Source organism: Sorex araneus, chromosome 4 (genome assembly GCF_027595985.1).
Source record: "Sorex araneus isolate mSorAra2 chromosome 4, mSorAra2.pri, whole genome shotgun sequence".
In the NCBI taxonomy this organism is placed as follows: domain Eukaryota; kingdom Metazoa; phylum Chordata; class Mammalia; order Eulipotyphla; family Soricidae; genus Sorex; species Sorex araneus.
This window is the reverse complement of record NC_073305.1, coordinates 205,928,311-205,949,610: the sequence shown is the minus strand read 5'-3', so window position 1 is coordinate 205,949,610 and position 21,300 is coordinate 205,928,311. Positions and strand designations below refer to the sequence as shown.

The 21,300-nt window shown below is 54.2% G+C and overlaps 1 protein-coding gene across 1 annotated transcript; it reads right to left on the bottom strand.

Moving 5' to 3' along the window:
* Positions 1–19,671: 19,671 nt before the first annotated feature.
* Positions 19,672–21,300, bottom strand: NUPR1 (nuclear protein 1, transcriptional regulator). Its single transcript, XM_055136255.1, has 3 exons — positions 21,022–21,300; positions 20,499–20,650; positions 19,672–19,966 (listed from the first exon to the last, which is right to left on the bottom strand). Exons 1-2 carry the CDS (start codon positions 21,132–21,134, stop codon positions 20,512–20,514), a joined length of 252 nt encoding a protein of 83 aa, XP_054992230.1. The 5' UTR covers positions 21,135–21,300; the 3' UTR covers positions 19,672–19,966; positions 20,499–20,511.

Genomic DNA, 21,300 nt, shown 5'->3' with positions numbered 1-21,300 from the left:
GGCGAGGCTGGGCTCCTGGGTCAGCCATCTCCCGGGCAGGGGGAGTCTTATATTGGGGGCTGCACCGGGTTTCACTTTCCGTCCTGCTTGTACTTTCAGCTTCGCAATTCACTCAGTTTTTTCTCCTCACTACCCCTTGCTAAAATGGGGAAATTACATTTCCCTTCCCAGAGGGGGTGGGAGGTGCGGTGGGGGTGGCGGGAAGCTGGGGTTTCGGTGAATCCAAGTTTCTACACCCCCCCCACCGCACTTCCAGCTCCAGCCCTCCCCTTTCTCCCCAGATCTTGGGGGGAGCTCCTCCTGTTCTCCCAGCAGGGAGACTCGAAGCCCCTCCTGCCACCTGCCCTCCCCAGGACCCCCGAAGTCGTCACAGTCTGCCGTCCTGCTGACGACGATAGCCAGGTAAAGGGACAGATGCCAGGGCCGACCAGGGGCTAGAGTCACCCTCACCCGTCTAGCTCACCGGTTGGCTGAGCTGCCGGCAGCGTGGGGCTCCATGGGTGAGCGAGCTTGGGCGCCTCGGGGTCACGCTGGGCAGAAGCAGTGGGGGTGCAGCCCCCCTCGGCCCGAGCCCGTCTCGGGTAAGAGTCAGTCCAGGAGCAGGGCCGGGCCGGGATGTTGCCCATGACAGTGGCACGTGGGGCAGCACCTGAGGCCGGCGCGGAGGCTGGCCGCTCGAGCACTTCCATCCGAGCCCTGTTGGGGTCCCGTGTGGCGCCTGGTTTAGTGTGGTCCAAGGGCTGGCCTGAGTCGGAGACTCAGCTCGGGGCTCAGAGCTGGGCAGGGAGGTGGCCAGGCTGAGGGACTGTCGAGCCCCAGGCCCCTGTGGTCCCCAGACCAAGCCGCCTCCCCGTGGGGCTCCCTTCCAGCATGGCCCCGCCCTGGACTTCCCATCTTCAGGGAGAAGACGGGGCTTTCTCGGTCTTCCCCGAGGTCCACTGATACCACTTTCCTTATGGGACCTTCGGGGTTTCCCGGCTGGGTCCCTGCTCTGAGACAGAAACTGAGAGGGGCTTCCCCTCCTGACACGCTGCTTCCTCAGCTTGCGTGGGCACTACCCGCCAGGGTCGTCTGGGACGGGCAGGGATGTCCCGCGGGGTCCCAGGGGAGAAGGAGCGGGGCCCTCGCTGGCCGGCGGGATGGGGGCCCCACAGAGCTCAGCTCAGCGTCTCGCACGCGAGGTGGAAGGTGAAGACGCACAGGGCTGAGGTGGTCTTCCCAGCCTCGTCCTGCCTGTCATCCTGGAGGCCTGGCCACCCCACTCAGCCCCTGACCACAGCCGCTCCTGGCCATCACCGCCAGCCCCAACTCTTGTGCCTCCCAACCACAGAGGCCTATCACATGCACTGACCGCAGCTCCCGGCCCTCGCCGCCGTGGCCCCGGCTCTGAGAGCTGTCCCTCCCCGGGGACTCTGCCTTCCACCCTGGCTCTCCTCTTTCCTGCTCCAGCACCCCGAGCCTCTGCACCAGCTGTCCCCCTCCCTCCAGTGCCTCCCTGCCATCTCCTGTCCCTCTGTTCTCTCTCCATGCTGTGCCCCTCATCCTGGGTGGCCTCCGCTGGGTGGCGTGTACCTTCCCATCACAGGCCTGGCCTCAGCCAACCTTTGCATTTGCTTCTCTGGCTCACCGTCCCCGCGGGTAGTCTGGCCTCCTTGTCACTGCTAGAACCTGCCAGGCAAGCAAGCCTCAGGGCCTTTGAACGTGCTGTTCCTTCTGCCAAACTCACTCTCTCCTTAAGATTCCTGTGCAGAGACTGAGGAGTTAGGGAGGGGCTCAGGGACTTGCTAGGCACTCAGCTGACCCGAGTTTGATCCCTGACACTGTATATGGTCCCCTTGAGCACCACCAGGAGTGATCCCTGAGCACAAATCCACGAGTTAGCCCTGAGCACCCAGGTGTGTCCCCCCACCCCCTCAGCCATCTCCGCTCCTCCCCAATAAACATCCCTATGCACATGCCAGGCTCCTGGAGTGGCCTGAACCCTCTGTTGCATTATTTCTCTGCAGTGCATTCTATTTTAATTTATTTAGTTTTGGTGTCACACTTGGCGATGCTCAGGGGTTACTCCTAGTTCTGCGCTCAGGACTTACTCCTGGCGGTGTTCAGGGGAGCAGATGGGATTCCTGGGTCAGCCGTGTACGAGGCAAAGGCCCACCAGCTGTGCTATGGCTCCGGCCTCCTGCAAGTACACTTGAATGATCTCACGATTCTCCTTCTATTTTTCCTGGTCCCGCGCTTTAGGCTCCGACAATGGTGGTGCTTTTGCCTGAGCTATGCACCGAGCTATTCCTACAGAGAGTAGGGACAAGTCCCGAATAGATTAGTGAAAAATTCCAATTTCTCCTGCCCCAAGTGCCTCCCAGACCTGCTCCTCGCTGGCGACGTGGAAGTTGCCCAGAGGAAGCAGCAGGCGGAGACCAGTGTGACATGTGAGGCCAACCTGTCAGCCCCTCCCACCTGCCCAGGTGCCGGGGAGGGGAAGGACACGGTCCCGGGATGGTGCTCTGAGCTGATGCCTGGCAAAACGTCGATGGGCCTGTAGGGCAGCATCAGGCTCTGTCCGTATATATTCCTGGTGGATAGACCTGGATGCCTCTGCCTGCCTCAGTTTCCTCAACTGATATTCATTGAGAGAATAAGGCTTACTCGAGGGCCAGTAGGAAATGGAAGGGATGTGGTGAGGGGTGAGAACCGCTGAAAGGAAGCCGGGAGCCCCGAGGATGGGCTCTGGGCACCGCCAACACCCGGTGACCTCAGGTGAGTCATTAGCCCATTCTGGACTTCAGCTTCCTCGTTGAAAACACATGACAGCACTCTCCAAAGGCAGCCACTGTTACTTTGTGGGGAAAGGAAGCCAGGTGGTGAAGAGAGGAGTCCCTGAGGTTCGGATTGTTTTCCATGCCTCATTCCAGCTCTGACTGCATGGGGGCACTCCCCAGGTCAGTAAGGGAATAGTGAAGCCAGGAAGCAGAAGTTGGGTGCTGGCAGGGTGACATCATGATGGGAGGGAAGTCTCGCTCAAGGTCATACAGAAGATCACTGGCAGAATGGAGGCTGGTCTTTAGGCCACACCTGACGATGTGTGGGACTTACTCCTGACTCTGTACTCAGGAATTACTCCTGGCAGTGCTTGGGGGACCATATGTGATGCCGGGGATCAAACCTAGATTGGTGGTATGCAAGGCGAACGCCTGACCCCCTGTGTTATTGCTCCAGCCCCGAGATTGGAGATTGGAACTTGAGTCCCCGGTTTTTTGTTTTTTAATTATTGAATCACTGTGAGATGAGCATTACAAAGTTGTTCATGACTGCCTTTCAGTCATACAATGTTCCAACACCCATCCCTTCATCAGTGTAATTTTCCAGTGTCCCCAGTTTCCCTCCCAATTCTTCAAGCCACACCCCACCCCAGCAACTCTCTCTCTTCTCTCTCTCTCTCTCTCTCTCTCTCTCTCTCTCTCTCTCTCTCTCTTTCTCAATTCCCTTGTTTGTAGTTTGGGCCGCTGAAGGGAACCCCTGCTCTCCATGATGTCAGCACCCAGACAGGGAACTAGCCGCAGTCCAGCTGGGTGCGAGGCTAGAGAGGCAAGGCCACACCCTGAATCCCTCAAGGCAGGCAGAGAACCCCGAACCCCGAGGGGCCCAGCCCTCCCTCCCGGGCCTCTCTGGGGAGAGGAGCCTGCAGACAGGATGGGCTTCTCCCTCCCAGCCTGTGTCTTTGTTCCTCCTACAGGGACTCGGTCAGGTGGTGGAGGTACCTGGAAAGGGGCCTGAGAAAGGGGGTGAGGAAGGCACCCCCCATGAGTACTCCCACTGGCTGGTCTATGCCAGGAGCATCTGGGTGTAGGGCAGGCGTGACGGGAGGGGTGTGGAGGGGAGGGCTGGGAGGCTAGGCTGGGAGGGTTAGCAGCCTCCCTATCCCCTTGCTGGCCTGAGGAGTGCCCCATGCAGTCAGGGCTGGAATGAGGCATGGAAAACAGCTCGAGCATCTCCTCTCTTCACCATCTGGCTTTCTCGGTGGCAGGGCCACCAAGAAAAGCACCAGCCTGGGCATGAAAAGTCCCAGCTCCATCCCCGTGTTCTCTGCCTTTTCCCCGGGGGTGGGGATAAAGTGCCAACGCTCTGGCTTCCTCCTGCTCGGGGGAGCTCTTCACCCCTGACCCCTGCCAAGACTGGGAGGTAAACCGGGAGGAGGCCCCAGGGCATCACTAGCCCTTGCTGGGGATTCACACAGAGCTGCACCCCTTTGCCAGCTCTGGGATGTCCCACTGCAAACTTGGTCAAAGCTTGTGACCCTGGCAGGAAACCTCCCTATGCATGGGCCATCCTCACCCCAGCCAACAAGGACCTAGGACTCCTGCGTGCGAAGTGTGTGAGCAGACAGTTGTGCGAAACTTAGGCAACTGTCTGAGCCTCTCTGTGCCCCTGTCCCCTCATCTGTGACATGAGGAAAATAACAGAAGCTTGTCTAGAGGGCCGCCGAAGAACTGTCATTTGTAAAATGCTTAGAACAGAAACTGGCAAGTCATGAGACCATGGGGTTTAGGTATTAGAAATGGTAAAAGGGGGCTGGAGAGATAGTACAGCGGGTAGTGTGTTTGTCTTGCAGGTAACAAGCCTGGATTCGATCCCGGCATCCCATATGGTCCCTTGAGCACTTCCAGGAGTGATCCCTGAGTGCGGGCCAGGAGTATGCCTGAGCATTTCTGGGTGTGGCCCCTGAACAAAACCAAAAAGAGGGTTTGGAGCAATAGTACAGCGGGTAGGGCATTTGCCTTGCACATAGCCGACCTGGGTTCGATCCCCGGTATCCCATATGGTCCCCCAAGCACCACCAGGAGTCATTCCTGAGCACAGAGCCAGGAGTAACCCTGAGCATCGCTGGGTGTGATCCAAAAAGAAAAAAAAAGGAGAAAGAGGTAAGGCTGGAGTAATAGTCCAGTAGGAATGGCATTTACTGTGCATGCCAACCTTGGCTCTAACCCTGGCATCCCATATGGTGCCCTGAGCCTGCCAGGAGCAAGCTCTGAGTGCAAAGCCAGGAGTGAGGCCTGGGCATCTCTGGGAGTGGCCCCCAAACAAAAACAAAACAAACAGGGAACCTTCCTTCTGCCGGCTCCTTATCACCCTCCCTTCGGCCCCTTCTTGAGTTTCTTCCTGGCCTCCCAGAGCCACACACACCCCAGAAGGTTTTGCACCTGCTCCGTCCTCTGCCTGGAAGGCTCTTCCCTTGGTTCTTGGCCTCATCGACACCTTACCCCCTCCTGGGTTGTCCCTGTCTCCGGCACGACCCTCCCTCTGTGACTGAGCTCTTCCTTCCAGCCCCACCCACCCACCCTGAGACCCCGTGCACAACCCAGAAATCCAGATTGAGTCTCACAGCTCGTCTTTTTCCCAACAGTCTTAGCCCTGCCCCACCCCTGGGGTCTTCTCTGGGCCTCAAGCCTTCACCTGCCTTTTTTCCAGACAAATGAGTCCTGTTGGCACCATTGCTGTGAGCCGTTCCTGGGACGGTAAGTCTGTCCCAGGCATTGTACCAGGCACAAGAAATAGAGCAGAGAAGGGTGTGTGCAGACCTCGCACTGTCGTCCTGGGCCTCTCCGCAATGGGATAAAATGAAAAGTACCCAACTTGTGATCACATTTATAGGCACTTGCCAAGTACCATCTAACGGCTCACATAATCCTCACAGTAACCCATTGTGTAGGTGTTCTTATCGGAGTCATTTTACACGGAAGAGTGGACTGGGAGGAGAGGTAAAGATTTCGTGTTCCAAGTTACAGAACCCGTAAAAGGCAGTTCTGGGGTTTGAACCTAAGACGTCTGGCTTTCCTAGTCACCGTATTACCCGGTCTGCTGTAGCATTCGGCATTTAACAAGCATTGGCTAATGACGTTACGTGCTTCAACTCAGGTTAACCCTCAAAAAGATGCACTGCGGGGCTGGAGCAATAGCACAGCGGGTAGGGCGTTTGCCTTGCACGCAGCTGACCCGGGTTTGACTCCCAGCATCCCATATGGTCCCCTGAGCACCGCCAAGGGTAATTCCTGAGCACAGAGCCAGGAGTGACTCCTGTGCATCGCCAGGTGTGACCCAAAAGGAAAAAAAAAAAGATGCATTGCATGTGGAAGGAAACTGAGGTCGCACAACAGCCAACACAATTTAAGCTTCAACTAAATCAGCTTGGCTAAGAGGTATTTTTTCCCCCTCCCCAAATGTGTAACGGACAAGCAAAACTGAGAGAAGTTTCCAGAGTGCTGTGTGGTGCTGTCCTAGTCTGTGTCTGATGGAATGGAGCTGTGTTCACACCCATCACCTCTCACCGCCTCCCCACTCTGTGGGGGAGGGGAGCCCTTTAAGTTCTGCTCCAGGTGGTGGGGAATGTGCACAGGTGGGGGGATGGGGTTTGATTGTTGTGAAATTGTAACCCAAACGTGAAAGCTTGTAACTATCTCACAGTGATTCAATAAAATTTAAAAAATTTAAAAAAAAAAGTTCTGCTTCAGTGCATGCTGTGTCCACGGCAGGCACCATGGCAGTCAGCCCACACCACCCAACGTCAAGGGAATGAAAGGGGACGAAGAGGCCAGGACATGGGAAGTCAATGCCAGGCAGGCCCCGAGCCTCCCACAGTGGTGGCGGGTTCCAATCCTGAGAAAAGGACAGACTCTGCCAAATGGCTGAGGTGGGGAAATGGAAAGAAACAAGCGACCCTGGGGCCAGCAAGCAGCAGGGTCGCCCTAAGGGACCGCACTGCTCCAGAAGCCTGGCTGCAGTTCCTGACCCGGGCAAGGGGCGAGTGAGTCCGTGCTGGGGGGAGGGGGGCTTCAGCCTCCAGCTGGCCCCTGAGGCCCATCACACCTGGCTCTGCCTGGGGCCCCTCAGAGGCCGCCCCTTCTCCTTACTTCAGGTTCCTCAACACCCAGGGGCGCCTCCTTCACTCCCCACAGTGAATCTCTAAGTGAAACTTGCCTAGGAATTGAATATGGGATTAGGGCATCGTTGTCGGGCCTCCTCACACAGCTTCTGTTAGAGTAGAATCCTGCGTGACCCGGGGAACTGGGCCTCAGACCCACACTGCCATCACGGGGAAGCCGGCTGGGGTGATAGCCTAGCAAGTAGGGTGCTTGCCTTGCACGTGGCCAACCCAGGTTCGATTCCGAGCACCTCAATAAGGTCCCCCAAGCCCTGCCAGGAGTGATCCCTGGGCACAGAATCAGCAGTAAGCCCTGAGCACCAACAGGTGTGGTTCCAAAACAAAACAAGACTGTGTGTATGGAAAAAAAATTTTAAGAACAGAAAATATAAAGATGGTACACGGGTAGGGAGTTTACCTTCAACACAGCAGTTCTGAGTTCGATTCCAAGCATCCCATATGAGCACTGCCAGGAGTAGTTCCTGAGTGCAGAGCCAGGAGTAAGTCTTGAGCATTGCTGGGTATCGCCCAACAACCAAAGAAAGAAAGAAAGAAAGAAAGAAAGAAAGAAAGAAAGAAAGAAAGAAAGAAAGAAAGAAAGAAAGAAAGAAAGGAAGAAAGAAAGAAAGAAAGAAAGAAAGAAAGAAAGAAAGAAAGAAAGAAAGAAAGAAAGAAAGAAAGAAAGAAAGAAAGAAAGAAAGAAAGAAAGAAAGAAAGAAAGAAAGAAAGAAGAAAGGAAAAAAGAAAATACAGGAGGCTGGAGCAATAGCACAGCGGATAGGGCGTTTGCCTTGCACGCAGCTGACCCAGGTTTGATTCCCAGCATCCCATATGGTCCCCCTGCACTGCCAGGAGTAATTCCTGAGTGCAGAGCCAGGAGTGACCCCTGTGCATCGCCGAGTGTGACTTTATATATATATATAAAGGCAGTAGCCAAAACACTGCCAAGCTGGAAGAGGCCATCTTGAAAGCATCACCGGGTGGTTCTTTCAGATGCTGACTTTGCTCTGGTCCCGCAGCTGTGGACGTGTCCCTCTGGGGGCCGCAGTGGCAGAGGCGGGCTCTCCTTCAGGGTGGGTCCAAGAGGCAGAGCTCGTCCTACTCAACCTCAAGTAATTTGCTGGTACCTACTGTCACCAGATGATTGTGTTCAGAACATAAAGGAACAAGGCCGAGATGGTGAAGAGATGTCAGTGATTGTTAGTTTGAGAAGAATAAGGTTCGAAAGGGCGCTGATATCCTGCCAACAAGTGTGGACAGAGAGGGAGAGCAGGCGGTACAAAGGGCTCTTAAGGGAGCAAGCAGAAGTGGCACCAAGAACCAGCCATCCCCTCCGGCCTGAGGCCTTTTCGGTGACACAATTGAGTCACCCTGAGACACACAGTTACAGAGTTGTTCATGGTTGGGTTTCAGTTACACAATGTTCCAACCCCTGTCCTGTGACTGTCCTTACCCTAGGAATCCTAGTTTGTGTGAATCTCTTTTTTTTTTCCTTCTTTAAGATTTCTTTCTTTTGTTGTTTGTTTTTTGAGATTTTTTTTTTTTAATTTTGGTCAGTGCTTGGGTGCTGCTTCTGGCTCTGAGCTCAGGGGTCGCTCCTGGCTGTGCTCAGGGCCTCAGCCGTGAGCCTCCTGCACGCAAGCGTGAGCTCAGTCTGCCGGACTATCTTCCTGGGTCTTTTTCTTTTTCTTTTCTTTTCTTTTCTTTTTTTTTTTTTTTGCTTTTTGGGTCTCACCCAGTGATGCTCAGGGGTTACTCCTGGCTTTGCACTCAGGAATTACTCCTGGCAGTGCTCAGGGGACCATATGGGAAGCTGGGAATCGAACCTGGGTCGGCTGCGTGCAAGGCAAACACCCTACCCGCTGTGCTATCACTCCAGCCCCTCTTTTTCTTATTTTAAAAAAATTTTTAAATTTCTTTTTCTCTGTCTCTGTCTGTTACACTCTGTATCTCTCTCTTTTTTTTTCTTTTTGGGTCACACCCGGTGATGCACAGGGGTTACTCCTGGCTCTGCACTCAGGAATCACCCCTGGCAGTGCTCAGGGGACCATATGGGATGCTGGGAACCGAACCCGGGTCAGCCACATGCAAGGCAAACGCCCTACCCACTGTGCTATTGCTCCAGTCCCCCTGTGTCTCTTTTTTTTTTTTTTTTAATTTTTCTTTTAGTTTTTGGGTCACTCTAGGCAGTTATCAGGGCTGACTCCCAGGTCTGTGTTCAGGGATCACTCCTGGCAGTGCTCAAAGGACCATCGGCAATGTTAGAGATGGAACTCGGGTCAGCCGTTTGTGAGGTAAGCAATACTATCTCTCCAGTCCTGTCTACTTTTTTCCTTCTTTCTTTATTTAAAAAAAAATCATATTCTTTTTTTTTTAATTCTTTTATTAATTCACCATGTGAAAAGTTACAAAGCGTTCAGATTAAAGTCTCAGTTATACAATGCTCAAACACCCATCCCTTCACCAGTGCACATATTCCACCACCAAGAATCACGATATACCTCCCCCCTTCGCCCCACCTCCCCAGCCCCCCACCCCGCATGTGTAACTGGTAAATTTCACTTTACTTTCACTTTACTTTGATTACATTCAATATTTAAACAAAAAAATTTCACTATTATTGATTTGGAGTTTCTCCCCCCTAAAGTCGATCTGCTGAAAAGGAAGCATTTGGTAATTTGTTTTCCATTGCTGAGAATGAAGAGATATGCAGTCAGGAGGCCGCACTAGCAGCAGCATAGTTTTGGATTTCTGTATTTTAGTATTTTAGTAACTAAGTCCAGAGAAATAAAAATCGTATTCTTTCGGGGGGGGGGGTGGCACTGGCAGTGTGCTTGGGAGATCACAGGCTGCTTGAGACCAAACCTGGGGCATACATTCAAAATTTGCATTTCAGCCCTTTGAGCCATCACCCCAGTCCTGACTCAATACATTTGTGTTGAATAAATAAGTGATTATTTCCTCAAACCATTCAAAACAAAACAAAAGAAAAACTCCAAATTAGTTCTCCAGAAAAGAGAGAACCAGGCACATTTGCCCAGAGCAGCTGCAAGTATTTTGCAAAACGAAGGCAGAGAAGCATCAGGGTCAGAATTTAAGTGGCCTGGAAGGAGGGCTCTGGCCTTGCGCGCAGCGGCCAGACTTGCGCCCAGCATCCCGTACGGTCCCCTGAGCCCAGCAGGAGTGATCCCTGGACACAAACTCAGGAGTAAGCCCTGAGCACCGCCAGGGGGAGTGACCTCTCCCATCAAAAAAAGAATTTGCGTGTCCTTCACAATTTGAATGGAGGTACGTTCAGTCGGGAGGATTGAAGAAGGAGCCGGGGTTCATCTGATTCCAGCATCATCAGAGAAAACCTTGTTTGACAAAGAAATGGCGGGGGCCTCGAATCCACCTGGCAGCTGGCTCTACCCTCGGCAGAGGTCACTGTCCTCTGCCACACAGGGTCTTGGATTCTGGGGCTTCTGCACCCCGTCCCTTTTCTGCTTGCTCCCTGCAGGACTCCCTGGAAGCCCCAGAGCTCGGGCCTGGGTGTCAGTTGGCCTCGCTGCACTGAGCTGAACCCTGATGGGCAGGTAAGGAGAGGGTCACTGGGCGGCTAGAGCCTTTACGTCAAACCAGGCTGGAGTTTCCCCACGTTCCCTTTTCTGCTCATTCCATTCCTGGTTAACCAGGGAGGCCCACCTGACCCTCGTCGCTGCAGCCAAGGGATGTTAGGACAGTTTCATTTTCACTGCAACAGTCCTTGGGGACTCAAGGCAGAGAGAATCAGATGACGAAGAGCATGGTGGATGGGGGAAGGGGACAAGTGTCCGAATGCTCCCCCAGGCAAGGGAGGAAGGAGGCATCTCGGGGTTTGTGTGTGTGTGTGTGTGTGTGTGTGTTGGGGGGGGGGGTCGGGCTACGCTGGGCAGTGCTCAGGGATCACTCCGGGTTGGCTTGGGGACTATACGGGTGCCAGGGATTAAACTCTCGGTCAGCCTCGTGAAAAGGCAAACACAACTCCCCGCTTTACAATCGCTTTGGCCTTGGAGGGAGACACTTTGGGAAGGAAACAGAACTTAGAACTGATGTGTCCCAAGACTCATTCTGAATAGCTTGGTGATTCCAAAGACAGAGGGACTCTACCCCTCTTTCAATTGGCCCAGACCTCAGTAGTGGCGATTGGGGGCCAGGGGGGGTTCTCCCAGAGCACACGACCAAGGGCAAGAACCATGGGCTGACAATGAGGAGCAGAAAGGGCGTGAAAGAGAGGAAGGGCATATCTTGGCAGTGCCCAGGGAGTGACTGAGGCTAAGAGGGTTCCCTAGGGAGTGGAGAGAAAAAAAAAAACACACACACAAACTGACCCCATCAAATACCTGTGACCAGCAGAAAAGAAGCAGAAAATATCATTTTCATTGAAGAGAGTTTCCATTTCCTGTCTGCCTGGATAGGTTGATTATCTCGTTGTTTTGTCATTGTTATTGTTTTTGTTTGGGGGTGGCCACACCCAGCGGTGCCCAGGGCTTACTCCTGGCTCTGCACTCAGGGGTCACTCATGGCGGGCTCGGGATTGAACCTGGGTCTGCCAAGTGCAAGGCAAGTGCCCTGCCCATTGCACCTCCCCTCTGGACTCAAGTTGTTCTTTTTTTAAGTCCAGGGTTAGGACCAGCTTCAGGTAGAGTCAGTTCCGGAGCTTATTTTGCTTTATTTTTCTTTCTATTAGTGTGGGAGCCACACCCGGCCGGGGTGGGATGGGCATGTGGTCCAGAGACGCAAACCCAGGCGAAGTGTCTGCTCACCACTTGAGCCACAACCCCGGCCCTGGTGTCACCGTTGAATGCAAGGTCAGGAAACAGACCCAAGGCCAGCGAGGGGTGAGAGAGCTGGGCCCGGACCACGGTTTAGCAGGAGGAAGTTCAGCTGAGGAGGTCAACGATGCTTCTCCCACATCCTGACTCGGTTAGCAGACAGGATCTGGACCTAGGCCTGGGGCGATAGGGAGTCTGTCCTGGTCCCTTGCTGAGGGTCAAAAATTCCCAGCATGAATGACTGGTGTTTGACGGTCCCTGGTTCTGTCGGGAACCGGAGACGCTTGTCTCTGCTCACAGGGTCTCCGGGCTCTGGGGAGTTTCAGTGGCAGGGGTGACTGGTCAGCGGGGCGGGACACCCTCTGGGGCTCCCTCCTCTCATGCTGCCGGAGGCAAAGGTTGATTTCCAGCCAGAGCACCCACAGGGTGTGTCCTTCAGGGTGCCAGCTGGGGGGCTGGGTTCTGAGACCCCGCAGGGAGAAGGTGGCGTGCGCGGCAGCTTAGGAACAAAGGAAAATGCCAGCCCTGTAGCCCTGTGTCCCATGTGCTGTCTTGGTCACAGTGCAAAGAGCTGCTCTCTGCTGTCACTGCCTTTGTTAGGGGATGAGGACAGCCCACTCACTGGCAGCCCTCAGGGTTCTACACGAGAGTCCCTGGCAAAGTGCTGGGGCCCAGACTAGCCTGTAGCCAGGGTTTCTACAGCGGAGACCTTGTGACCCCTTAGACCCCCGGATATTCCGAGGGGGTCACTGGTGATACAAGTGGGGGCCACGATATGAAACTATGGGCCAATAGGGAGGACAGGAGGTCAGTGGAAGGAAACAAGGTGGGAAGGGGCCACGGTCAGGAAGAGGCTAAGGTGGGGACAGGGTGAGAGCACAGCAGGTCGGGAACTTGCTTTGCATGTGGCCAACTCAGGTTTGATCCCTGGAGACCTATATGGGTCCCTGAGCCACGCCAGGAGTGATCCCTGAATGCAGAGCCAGGAGGAAGCTTTGAGCACCACCAGATGTGGCCCCAAAATGAAAAAAAAAAAGAAAAAAGAAAGAAAAGGAGGGGCCGAGGTGATAGTACCGTGGGTAGGGTGTTTGCCTCGCATGCAGGTGGCCTGGGTTCAATCCCCGGGGCACCATAGGGTCCCCCGAGCCTGCCAGGAGTGATCCTTGAGCACAGAGCCAGGACTAAGTTTTGAACGCCCCCAGGTGTGACCCCCAAAACCAACCAAAATAAAAGAAAAAGGAAAATATTGAGAAACACTGGACTCGATCAATGAAATCAGAAGCCCACCCTTGGATGCAGGCATCACTATTTTCTTCAACTCCTGGTATATTCCGGAGAGTTGTAAATTCACCCGAGTCTAGGGGCTGGAGTGATAGCACAGCGGGTAGGACGTTTGCCTTGCACGTGGCCGACCTGGGTTCGAATCCCAGCATCCCATATGGTCCCCTGAGCACCGCCAGGAGTAATTCCTGAGTGTAGAACCAGGAGTAACCCCTGTGCATCGCCGGGTATGACCCAAAAAACAAACAAACAAAAAATCGCCCAAGTCTAGTTGGTGAGTAACCAGCCTGCCCCTGGGAGTGGACACCCGTGCTCCCAGCACCCAGGGCCATCGCAAACAGTGCGCAGTGGGCTAAAACAACTCGGGTTTGTTCTGTCTCATTTGTCTTGGGTGATCATCGGGGCCGTCGCTCAAAATGCTGGAAGCCTGAGCTTGAGTGTCAGTGTCACACAGCCTCCCTCCTCCCCCCTCCCGTCCCCAGCAGCACAGCACCCCTCGTCGGTGACCCCTCCGTACTAAAGGCTCTAGTTAGAGGCCTCTTTTTATAGCTCCCTTCTAATTATGACCGGCCACTGTGGGTTCCATTTTCCGTGGTTATGTCGTTTCCTTTTTAAACACACTTGCGTCAAAGAGCTCAAGCGGTCATTTAAAATGCCAAGCAACACGTGGTGTGGAAAAACCACAGAGAAGGATGGCAAAGGTGGGAGAGAAGGCGGGGGGGGGGGGGACCAGCTGGAAGCAGGTCTTGGATAATGGGACTAGGATGAGCATTGGTGGGACGGGCGTTACCTACAAACACTGCAGGCTGGGAGCCAGCAAGGGATAGTGCAGGCTGCTCGCGTGCTTTGGGCCTTTTGCATGGCCACCCTGGGTCTAATCTCTCGCAGGCTCATGGTTCCCCAAGCACCGCCAGGAGTGATCCCTGAGCACAGAGTCAGGGGTGAACACTGAGCACTGCCTGGGGGTGGCCGCAGATCAAACAAACAAAATCAACAAGGGGTCATTCTGAAACATTGAAAAATATCCTTGTGGGGCTGGAGCGATAGCACAGCGGGTAGGGCGTCTGCCTTGCCCGCGGCCGACCCGGGTTCAAATCCCAGCATCCCATAGGGTCCCCTGAGTATAGCCAGGGGTAATTCCTGAGTGCAGAGCAAGGAGTAACCCCTGTGCATCGCCAGGTGTGACCCAAAAAAAAAGAAAAAAGAAAAAGAAAAATATCCTTGTGTGGCCAGAGAAAGTGAAGCAAGCAGGCGGGGTGCTGGCGTTGCATGCGGCTGACCCGGTTCAATCTGCAGCACCTCGTGTGATCCCTAGAGTCCAGCTGGAACTGAGCCTGAGCACAGAGCCAGGAGTAAACTCTGAGCACTTCGGGTGTGAGCCCACACCCAACATATCCTTCTGAGAGTGGGGCTTGGAGAAAGGAAAGTGTAGGGGGTTGGGGAGTGGGGGGAAGAGGACAAGGATGTTTGTGAAGCAAAGAAAGTTGAAAGAAAGGTTTCCCAATGGTCTGCAAAGTACTAGGAATCTTTTGTTTTGTGGCAACCTGGCAGAAGTTTCTGGAAGCCCTGAGGGGAAAGAGAGATCAATCATCTCTCCAGTTCTCAGAAGAAATCCAAGTAATACACAGGGGAAAATGGAAAAAGAAAGGGTACAGGACAAGAAAGGGTAGAGGCAAGGGCGGCGGGGTGAGGTCTCAGTCAAGGTTCGAGCCCTGACTGGGTCCCGAGGCCCCAGTATGAGTTTAAGCCCCAATATGCCCCTTCTTCAGAAGCTTGAGGAGGGCTCTCACCTCAGACCCAAACATCCTGTAATTTCAAGAACTGTCTGGTTCCCAGAACCGGCCTCCCAGGCAGAGGCTGCCAGGGATGGGCGAGCCCTGGGAGGCCAATCAGAGGCCAGCTGGGCGGCGGGGGATGGGGGTGGGGGTCTGGCAAGGGTTAGGGACCCGGAGGCGGATGGCGGGCCCCCAGTCAGCCCTTTCCTGCCCTGATACCTCTTTTGAAGCAGAATGGAGGTTCCCACTGGGTAGAGGCAAGGCAGGCACAGAAGGAGCAACTGGCCAGAAACTAGAGTCTAACAAATGTCAGGACCTGGTTCTTCTCAGCACCTCGTAAAAGGGGGAAGCTCAGACGTAAGAAAACGCAGACACCGAGCTCAGAGCCAGCTGCCCAGGCAGCCGTGGGCAAGTTACGGAACTTTCTTTCTTTCTTTCTTTCTTTCTTTCTTTCTTTCTTTCTTTCTTTCTTTCTTTCTTTCTTTCTTTCTTTTTTTTTTTTTTGCTTTTTGGGTCACACCCGGAGATGCACAGGGGTTCCTCCTGGCTCTGTACTCAGGAATTACTCCTGGCGGTGCTCAGGGGACCATATGGGATGCTGGGAATCAAACCCAGATCGGCCGCGTGCAAGGCAAATGCCCTACCCTCTGTACTCTCACTCCGGCCCCAAGTTTCGGAACTCTTTCAACCTTAGTTTTCTGGTCTGGAAAATGCTTCACTTGTTGAGTGATTGTAAGGATTGGGTGGGATTAGGGCTTCGGAGAGAGCTCAAAGGATTCAGCCGTGCAGGAGCCCCTGGTTCTATCCCACACCACATGGGCCCCCAAGGACCACTAGTTGTGACTTCACTCTGCAAAAAGAAAAGAAAAGAAAGGAAAAGGAAAGAAAAGCAAAGCAAAGAAAAGAAAAGAAACAGAATCCCCTACTCGGAATATTTCTTATAAACAGTGGAACCACATCTACTAAAAGCCTTACAGAGAGACCGGGGTGGGCTGCGTTGCTGGATGCAGCAGATCTGGGAGGGCCCAGAGGTCACTGCCTGCTGCTGTCCCTACCACTGGCCTCCTGAGCTCGGGAGCTGTAGAGGCCCCAAGGCTAGTCCCAATCATCCCAGGGCCCCATCTGCCCCTCCTTGCAGTCTCACTCTCACTCTGGCAATACAGTCGGCACCCAACAGACAGCCATTGAATGAACACGAACTTGGCATGGAAGAGGGGGTGGATGGGTCAGGGAGGAGCAGTGGAACAAGATGATTGTGGAGCTGTGGGTGCAAGCTTGGCGTATGCAAGGCCCGGGAGAAAGTGGGGGGGGGGCTCAAATTGGGAGAACTTCAAAGGAAAGGAAGCATTTGACTCTCTCCCCTCCAGAGAAGCTCAAGTTCTCTCTCTCTCTCTCTCTCTCTCTCTCTCTCTCTCTCTCTCTCTCTCTCTCTCCTTTCTCTCAACACACATACATACTCTCTCCTCTCTCTCTTTCTCTCTTTCCTTTCTTTCACATACATATACACTCTCTTCTCTCTTTTTCTCTCTTTCCTCTCTCTCTGACACACATAGACACTCTCTTTCCTCTCTCTCTTGTTCTCTCTCTCTCTCTCTCTCCCTCTCTCTCCTCTCTCTCTCTCCTCTCTCTCTCTCCTCTCTCTCTCTCTCATGCTTTTGGGCCATACAGTTGTGCTCAGGTCTTACTCCTGCTTATGTGCCCAGGGATTTCTCTTGACGATGCCTGGCTGACCCTGTGTGGTGTCGGGGGTGGCACCCCGGCCAGCCATGTGCAGGGCACGTGCCTTCGCCCCTGTACTCTCTCCATCCTTCTTCCCGCCTCAGCCCCCACTGAGCCTTAGGGTGGGCTGAAAGGCACCTCAACCCAATAAGCCAAAGCCTGTTCAGGAGCAAGTGGCAAAAGCGGGTCCCCAGTTATAAATGGCTCATGATGGAAATCAGGCGACTCAAAAACAGCGTGTCTCCTGTGGTTGGCAGCTATCAGGTGTCCCGTCCCGAGGGACTTGGTCAACGTGGGTAGCCAGGAGAGGGTGCGTGAGTGAAAAGGAGACAGACACAAGAAGAAAGAGACAGACACAGACAGACACACAAGAATGAGACGGACACAAGAAGAATGGGAGCAAGCTCCAATTTTATTTCTCCTAAGCTAGTCTTTTATAATTGATTATATGAGGAAGTGGGCAGAATGGGAGAATAGCAAAGAATGCAAACGTTTAACGAAACTGGATGTGGGCCCTGGTGGTAGTTACCCTGGGCATTGTTCTGCAACCTTTAAAAGGTACTTTGATGTTTTCCCCAAGAAGTGGTTGTTCCTTAGTTACAGGTCAGTTTGTACTGACATATTGGTTTCCAGGCACTGGCCCCCGGCAACCAGGCAAGCCAGGGTGGTCACCGTATTATGAACAGGGGCCTCACCTGGCTCCCTTGAGTGTCCTTCCCGGTGGACAAACTGGGACTGTTTCTAGATTGAACTCAGGGGGGACTGCTGAGTGGTGGGCCATCTGTGCGTGTAGCTGCTCTGAACGGAGCCTCCTTTCTGTGCTGTAGTCACATGGTCCTGAAGAACAACAGGCTCCAAGTCCTGCAGCCCCGCCCGGACTCAGGGGACGCGCTGGGTGAGACGGGAACGAGACCTACAGCTTCTCCTACCACCATGTTGAGCTTCTGGGACGTTTGTTGGCAGCTTTTCCCAGTATTTACTCCCCTGCTGTTTTCAGTGGACCTGCCCTTCCTTAGTTTGGGCGAACACACAGCTAAATAGCACGTTTGCCCGCCTCTCCCATAGTCAGGTGTGGCCGAGGAACTAAATTCTGAGTCAATGCGGTAGCTTCACTTTTAGACGGTCTTAAAAATAAATGGAGGGCTAGAGTTATAGCACAGCAGGTAGGGCGTTTGCCTTGCACGCGGCCGACCCGGGTTTGACTCCCAGCATCCCATATGGTCCCCTGAGCACCGCCAGGAGTAATTCTTGAGTGCAGAGCCAGGAGTGACCCCTGTGCATTGCTGGGTGTGACAAAGAAAGAAAGAAAGAAAGAAAGAAAGAAAGAAAGAAAGAAAGAAAGAAAGAAAGAAAGAAAGAAAGAAAGAAAGAAAGAAAGAAAGAAAGAAAGAAAGAAAGAAAGAAAGAAAGAAAGAAAGAAAGAAAGAAAGAAAGAAAGAAAGAAAGAAAGAAAGAAAGGAAGGAAGGAAGGAAGGAAGGAAGGAAGGAAGGAAGGAAGGAAGGAAGGAAGGAAGGAAGGAAGGAAGGAAGGAAGGAAGAAAGGAAGGAAGAAAGAAAGAAATGGAGAGGGCAGTGCAGAGGGATTGTACAGCTGATACAATCCAGGTTGGATGCCGTCACCCCACATGATCCCCTAAAGTCTCCAGGAGTGGTTCTTCCTGGAACCACTAGAGCTCCTTCTGGAGCACAGAGCTGGGAGTGAGCCCTGAAAACTGCTGGTTGAGCATCCCGCTCCCCCCCGCCTCCCCCCAAAAAAAGAGTTAAAGGGTTTGTTTAAAATAAATTAATTTGGAGGACTGGAGCAATAGTACAGTGGGTTACATAAGGTACTTGCCTTGCATGTGGCTGACCCCAGTTTGATCCCTGGCATCCCTATGGTCCCCCTGAGCATCGCTGGGAGTAGCCAAACAAAGCAAAAAAAAAAACTGGGGTGCTCCCTGCTCTATTTCTACATGCCACAGTCGTGATCCAGAGCCTTACAGTGGAGGGGCTAGAGCGATAGCACAGCGGTTAGGGCGTTTGCCTTGCATGCAGCCAACCCGAGTTCAATCCCCAGCATCCCATATGGTCCTCCGAGCACTGCCAGGAGTAATTCCTGAGTGCAGAGCCAGGAGTAACCTCTGAGCAACGTTGGGTGTGACCACAGAAGCAAAAAAAAAAAAAAAACAAACAAACAAAAAAAAAAACAAAAAAGAAAAAAAAAATAGCCTCAGAGTGGAAGCTATGTTGAGAGCAGTAGAACCGAAAGGTAGCTGGGTTCCCTGAGAGAATGGAGGTGCAGTTCCAGCCAAGGATACTGACCCCACAAGTGCCATGGTAAGTAGAGAGAGAATTCTAGATCCTGCTTTGAGTCTTCCTTAGAGGAGCCCAAACCTATTTTTCGACTGTGTATGTTGCTCCACGCACCCCTCTTGTTGGCCCACATTCTTTTCAATGTTGGGGTCCCAAGACTCATAGAACCCCCACTCCTGGAACCCCCTCAGCAAGCAGGGGCCCCCTCCTGAGCCCCCTCGGCAGAGGAAACCACTTCTACTCGAGGACAATAAAAATCTTTGAATTTGAGCCCTGAGTAGCACGGGGAGTGGCTCCCAATGTAGGGGCCCCTCTTGGCAGGTCACTCCGGGTGGGTCTTGGAGATCCCTGGAAGTGCCAGAGACAGAATTGGGACTGGCTGCGTGCAGGAGAAGTGCTCCATCCCCGGTGCTCGCTCTCCAGCCCCTTGGTTTTGGTGTTGAGCCCTGTCAGCCATGCTGGGGACCAACAGGGGACACACCCAGTGGTGCTCAGTACAGGGGATGGAACCTGAGGCCGTGTGCCTCCTAGACATTGCTCAAACCTCTGAGCTACATCCTGGCCCCTCAAAAGGTGATTTTTTTTTTTTAAAAGGTGATTTTTTTTTTTTAATGAATATAAGATAGTTACTATGGAAACAGGACTCTGAGGAACTTCTGTTACAGGCAATAAAGAAAAGGGGTCATTTCTTGGCCATCATTGGCACCCAACGAGGACCCATGTCTGCATGGACACATGATACACACAGCAGCGAAGCATGCTCACCTCCACACACGCCTACAACAGCAGAACCCCCACCTCCCGCAGGCAAATAACCAAATCCAAACACTCACACGAAAGTGCTCACAGCACAGACACACACAGCCCTACGGGGTGGGCCGACTCAAGCACAAAGGACACAGGTTTGCTCTGCTTCCTTTATTGTGGCTCTGGCCGGGAAGCTCCCAAGCTTCCTCCTCTCTCCTCTGCGGGGCGACTTCAGGGCTGGCCTCTCCTCCCCTGCTTCCAGCGCCCCATCCTGCCTTTACCCTGGGCTGGGGGCGGCTCCTCTGGTGGGGGCTGGCGTCTCGGCAGCTGGGGTGAGTCCTGGCCACAGGACGGAGAAGCAGGCAGGGTCCTGCGTCCTCTGTGTGGTTCTCATTCCTCTGTGGTCTGGTCCGTGGGTGCCGTTGTCTGAGATCTGGCCTGGTCTGAGGGAAGGAAAACCTTATGGGAAAGGCCGGAGGCCGGGTGCAAACACTGTCTCTCTGACTTTTTTTGTTCATTTCTTTGGGCATCACACCCAGAGCTATTCAGGGGCTCTTCCTGGCTCTGTGCTGGGGAGAGTTTATACCGGGCCAGATTTTTTTTTTTTTTTTGGCTTTTTGGGTCACACGCAGCGATGCTCAGGGGTTACTCCTGGCTTTGCACTCAGGAATCACTCCTGGTGGTGCTCAGGGGACCCTATGTGATGCTGGGAATCGAACCCGGGTCAGCCGCGTGCAAGGCAAACGCCCTCCCCGCTGTGCTATGGCTCCAGCCCCCCATCCTAGCTCTCTGGCCCTCTCCTGCTTTCTTGCTCTGGGGCTCTGAGCTCTTGGCCTCACTTTCCCATGTCTGTAAATCACACTTGGCACTTAGACTGCGTCTGGCCCTGCTCTGCTCTGGCTAACCCGGAGCTCCGAGACCCCCTGCGTCTTGGGTAGCAGTGAGACCCCTCGGAGTGTGGGCCTGGTTCCTCACCTCTGGCTTTGGCTCAGGGCCGGGCCCCGAGCCTTTTCCTCTCTGTGTTCTGGAGCTTGGTCACCAGCTTCCTCTCGTGCCCGCCGGGGCTGGGCCGGTTGGTGCGGGCTGCAGCTTCCCTCTTGGTGCGCCCTTTCGAGCCTCCTGCTCCCGGGAACCCAGGCAAGAAGGGGTGAGGCACGAGAGCTCCGGGGGAGGGGTCGGGAGCGTGGGTGGCAGTAGCTGGGGTGGGGGTAGGGAGGCTGGGGGAGGGGTTCCCTCTCAGCTCTGAGGCAGTCTGAGAACATGGACCCCCAATCTATGGAGCGTGACCCCTCCCTGAGGACCTGTTCTTGCCCCAGGGCCGAGCAGTACAGTGCTCCGTGAGCAGGGGTCGAGAGGGGGCCCCTCAGGGGTCGACCCAGGGACAGGTCGACTGGAAGGAGGCGAGGGGTGAGGTCCATCCAGGGAGGGGTCCTCAGTGGGGACAGGGGCGGGGATGAGGGGCGGAGGGACCGCGGAGGGGCCGAGCTGAGCCTTACGGAGGTGAGGGTGGCACAGGCCGTAGCGGTCATACTCGTCCAGGAGGACATCTTCCTCCTCCGGGCCCACGGGCGGCCGGCAGGGACGGGCCCCGGGAGGGGAGGCGGCCGTCATCTCTGCTTTCTCTCTGGCGTCTCTTGCTTCTGCAGAGCGCTGTGCTCGGGTCCAGGCTCCTGGTGCCTCCGGGGTGCCTGGCCGAGGCTTATAAAGTCAGCCTCCTCCCAGCCCGCAGCCGGTGCCCGTCTGACGCAATCCGGCCCAGTCACGGGAGCGCCTGAGC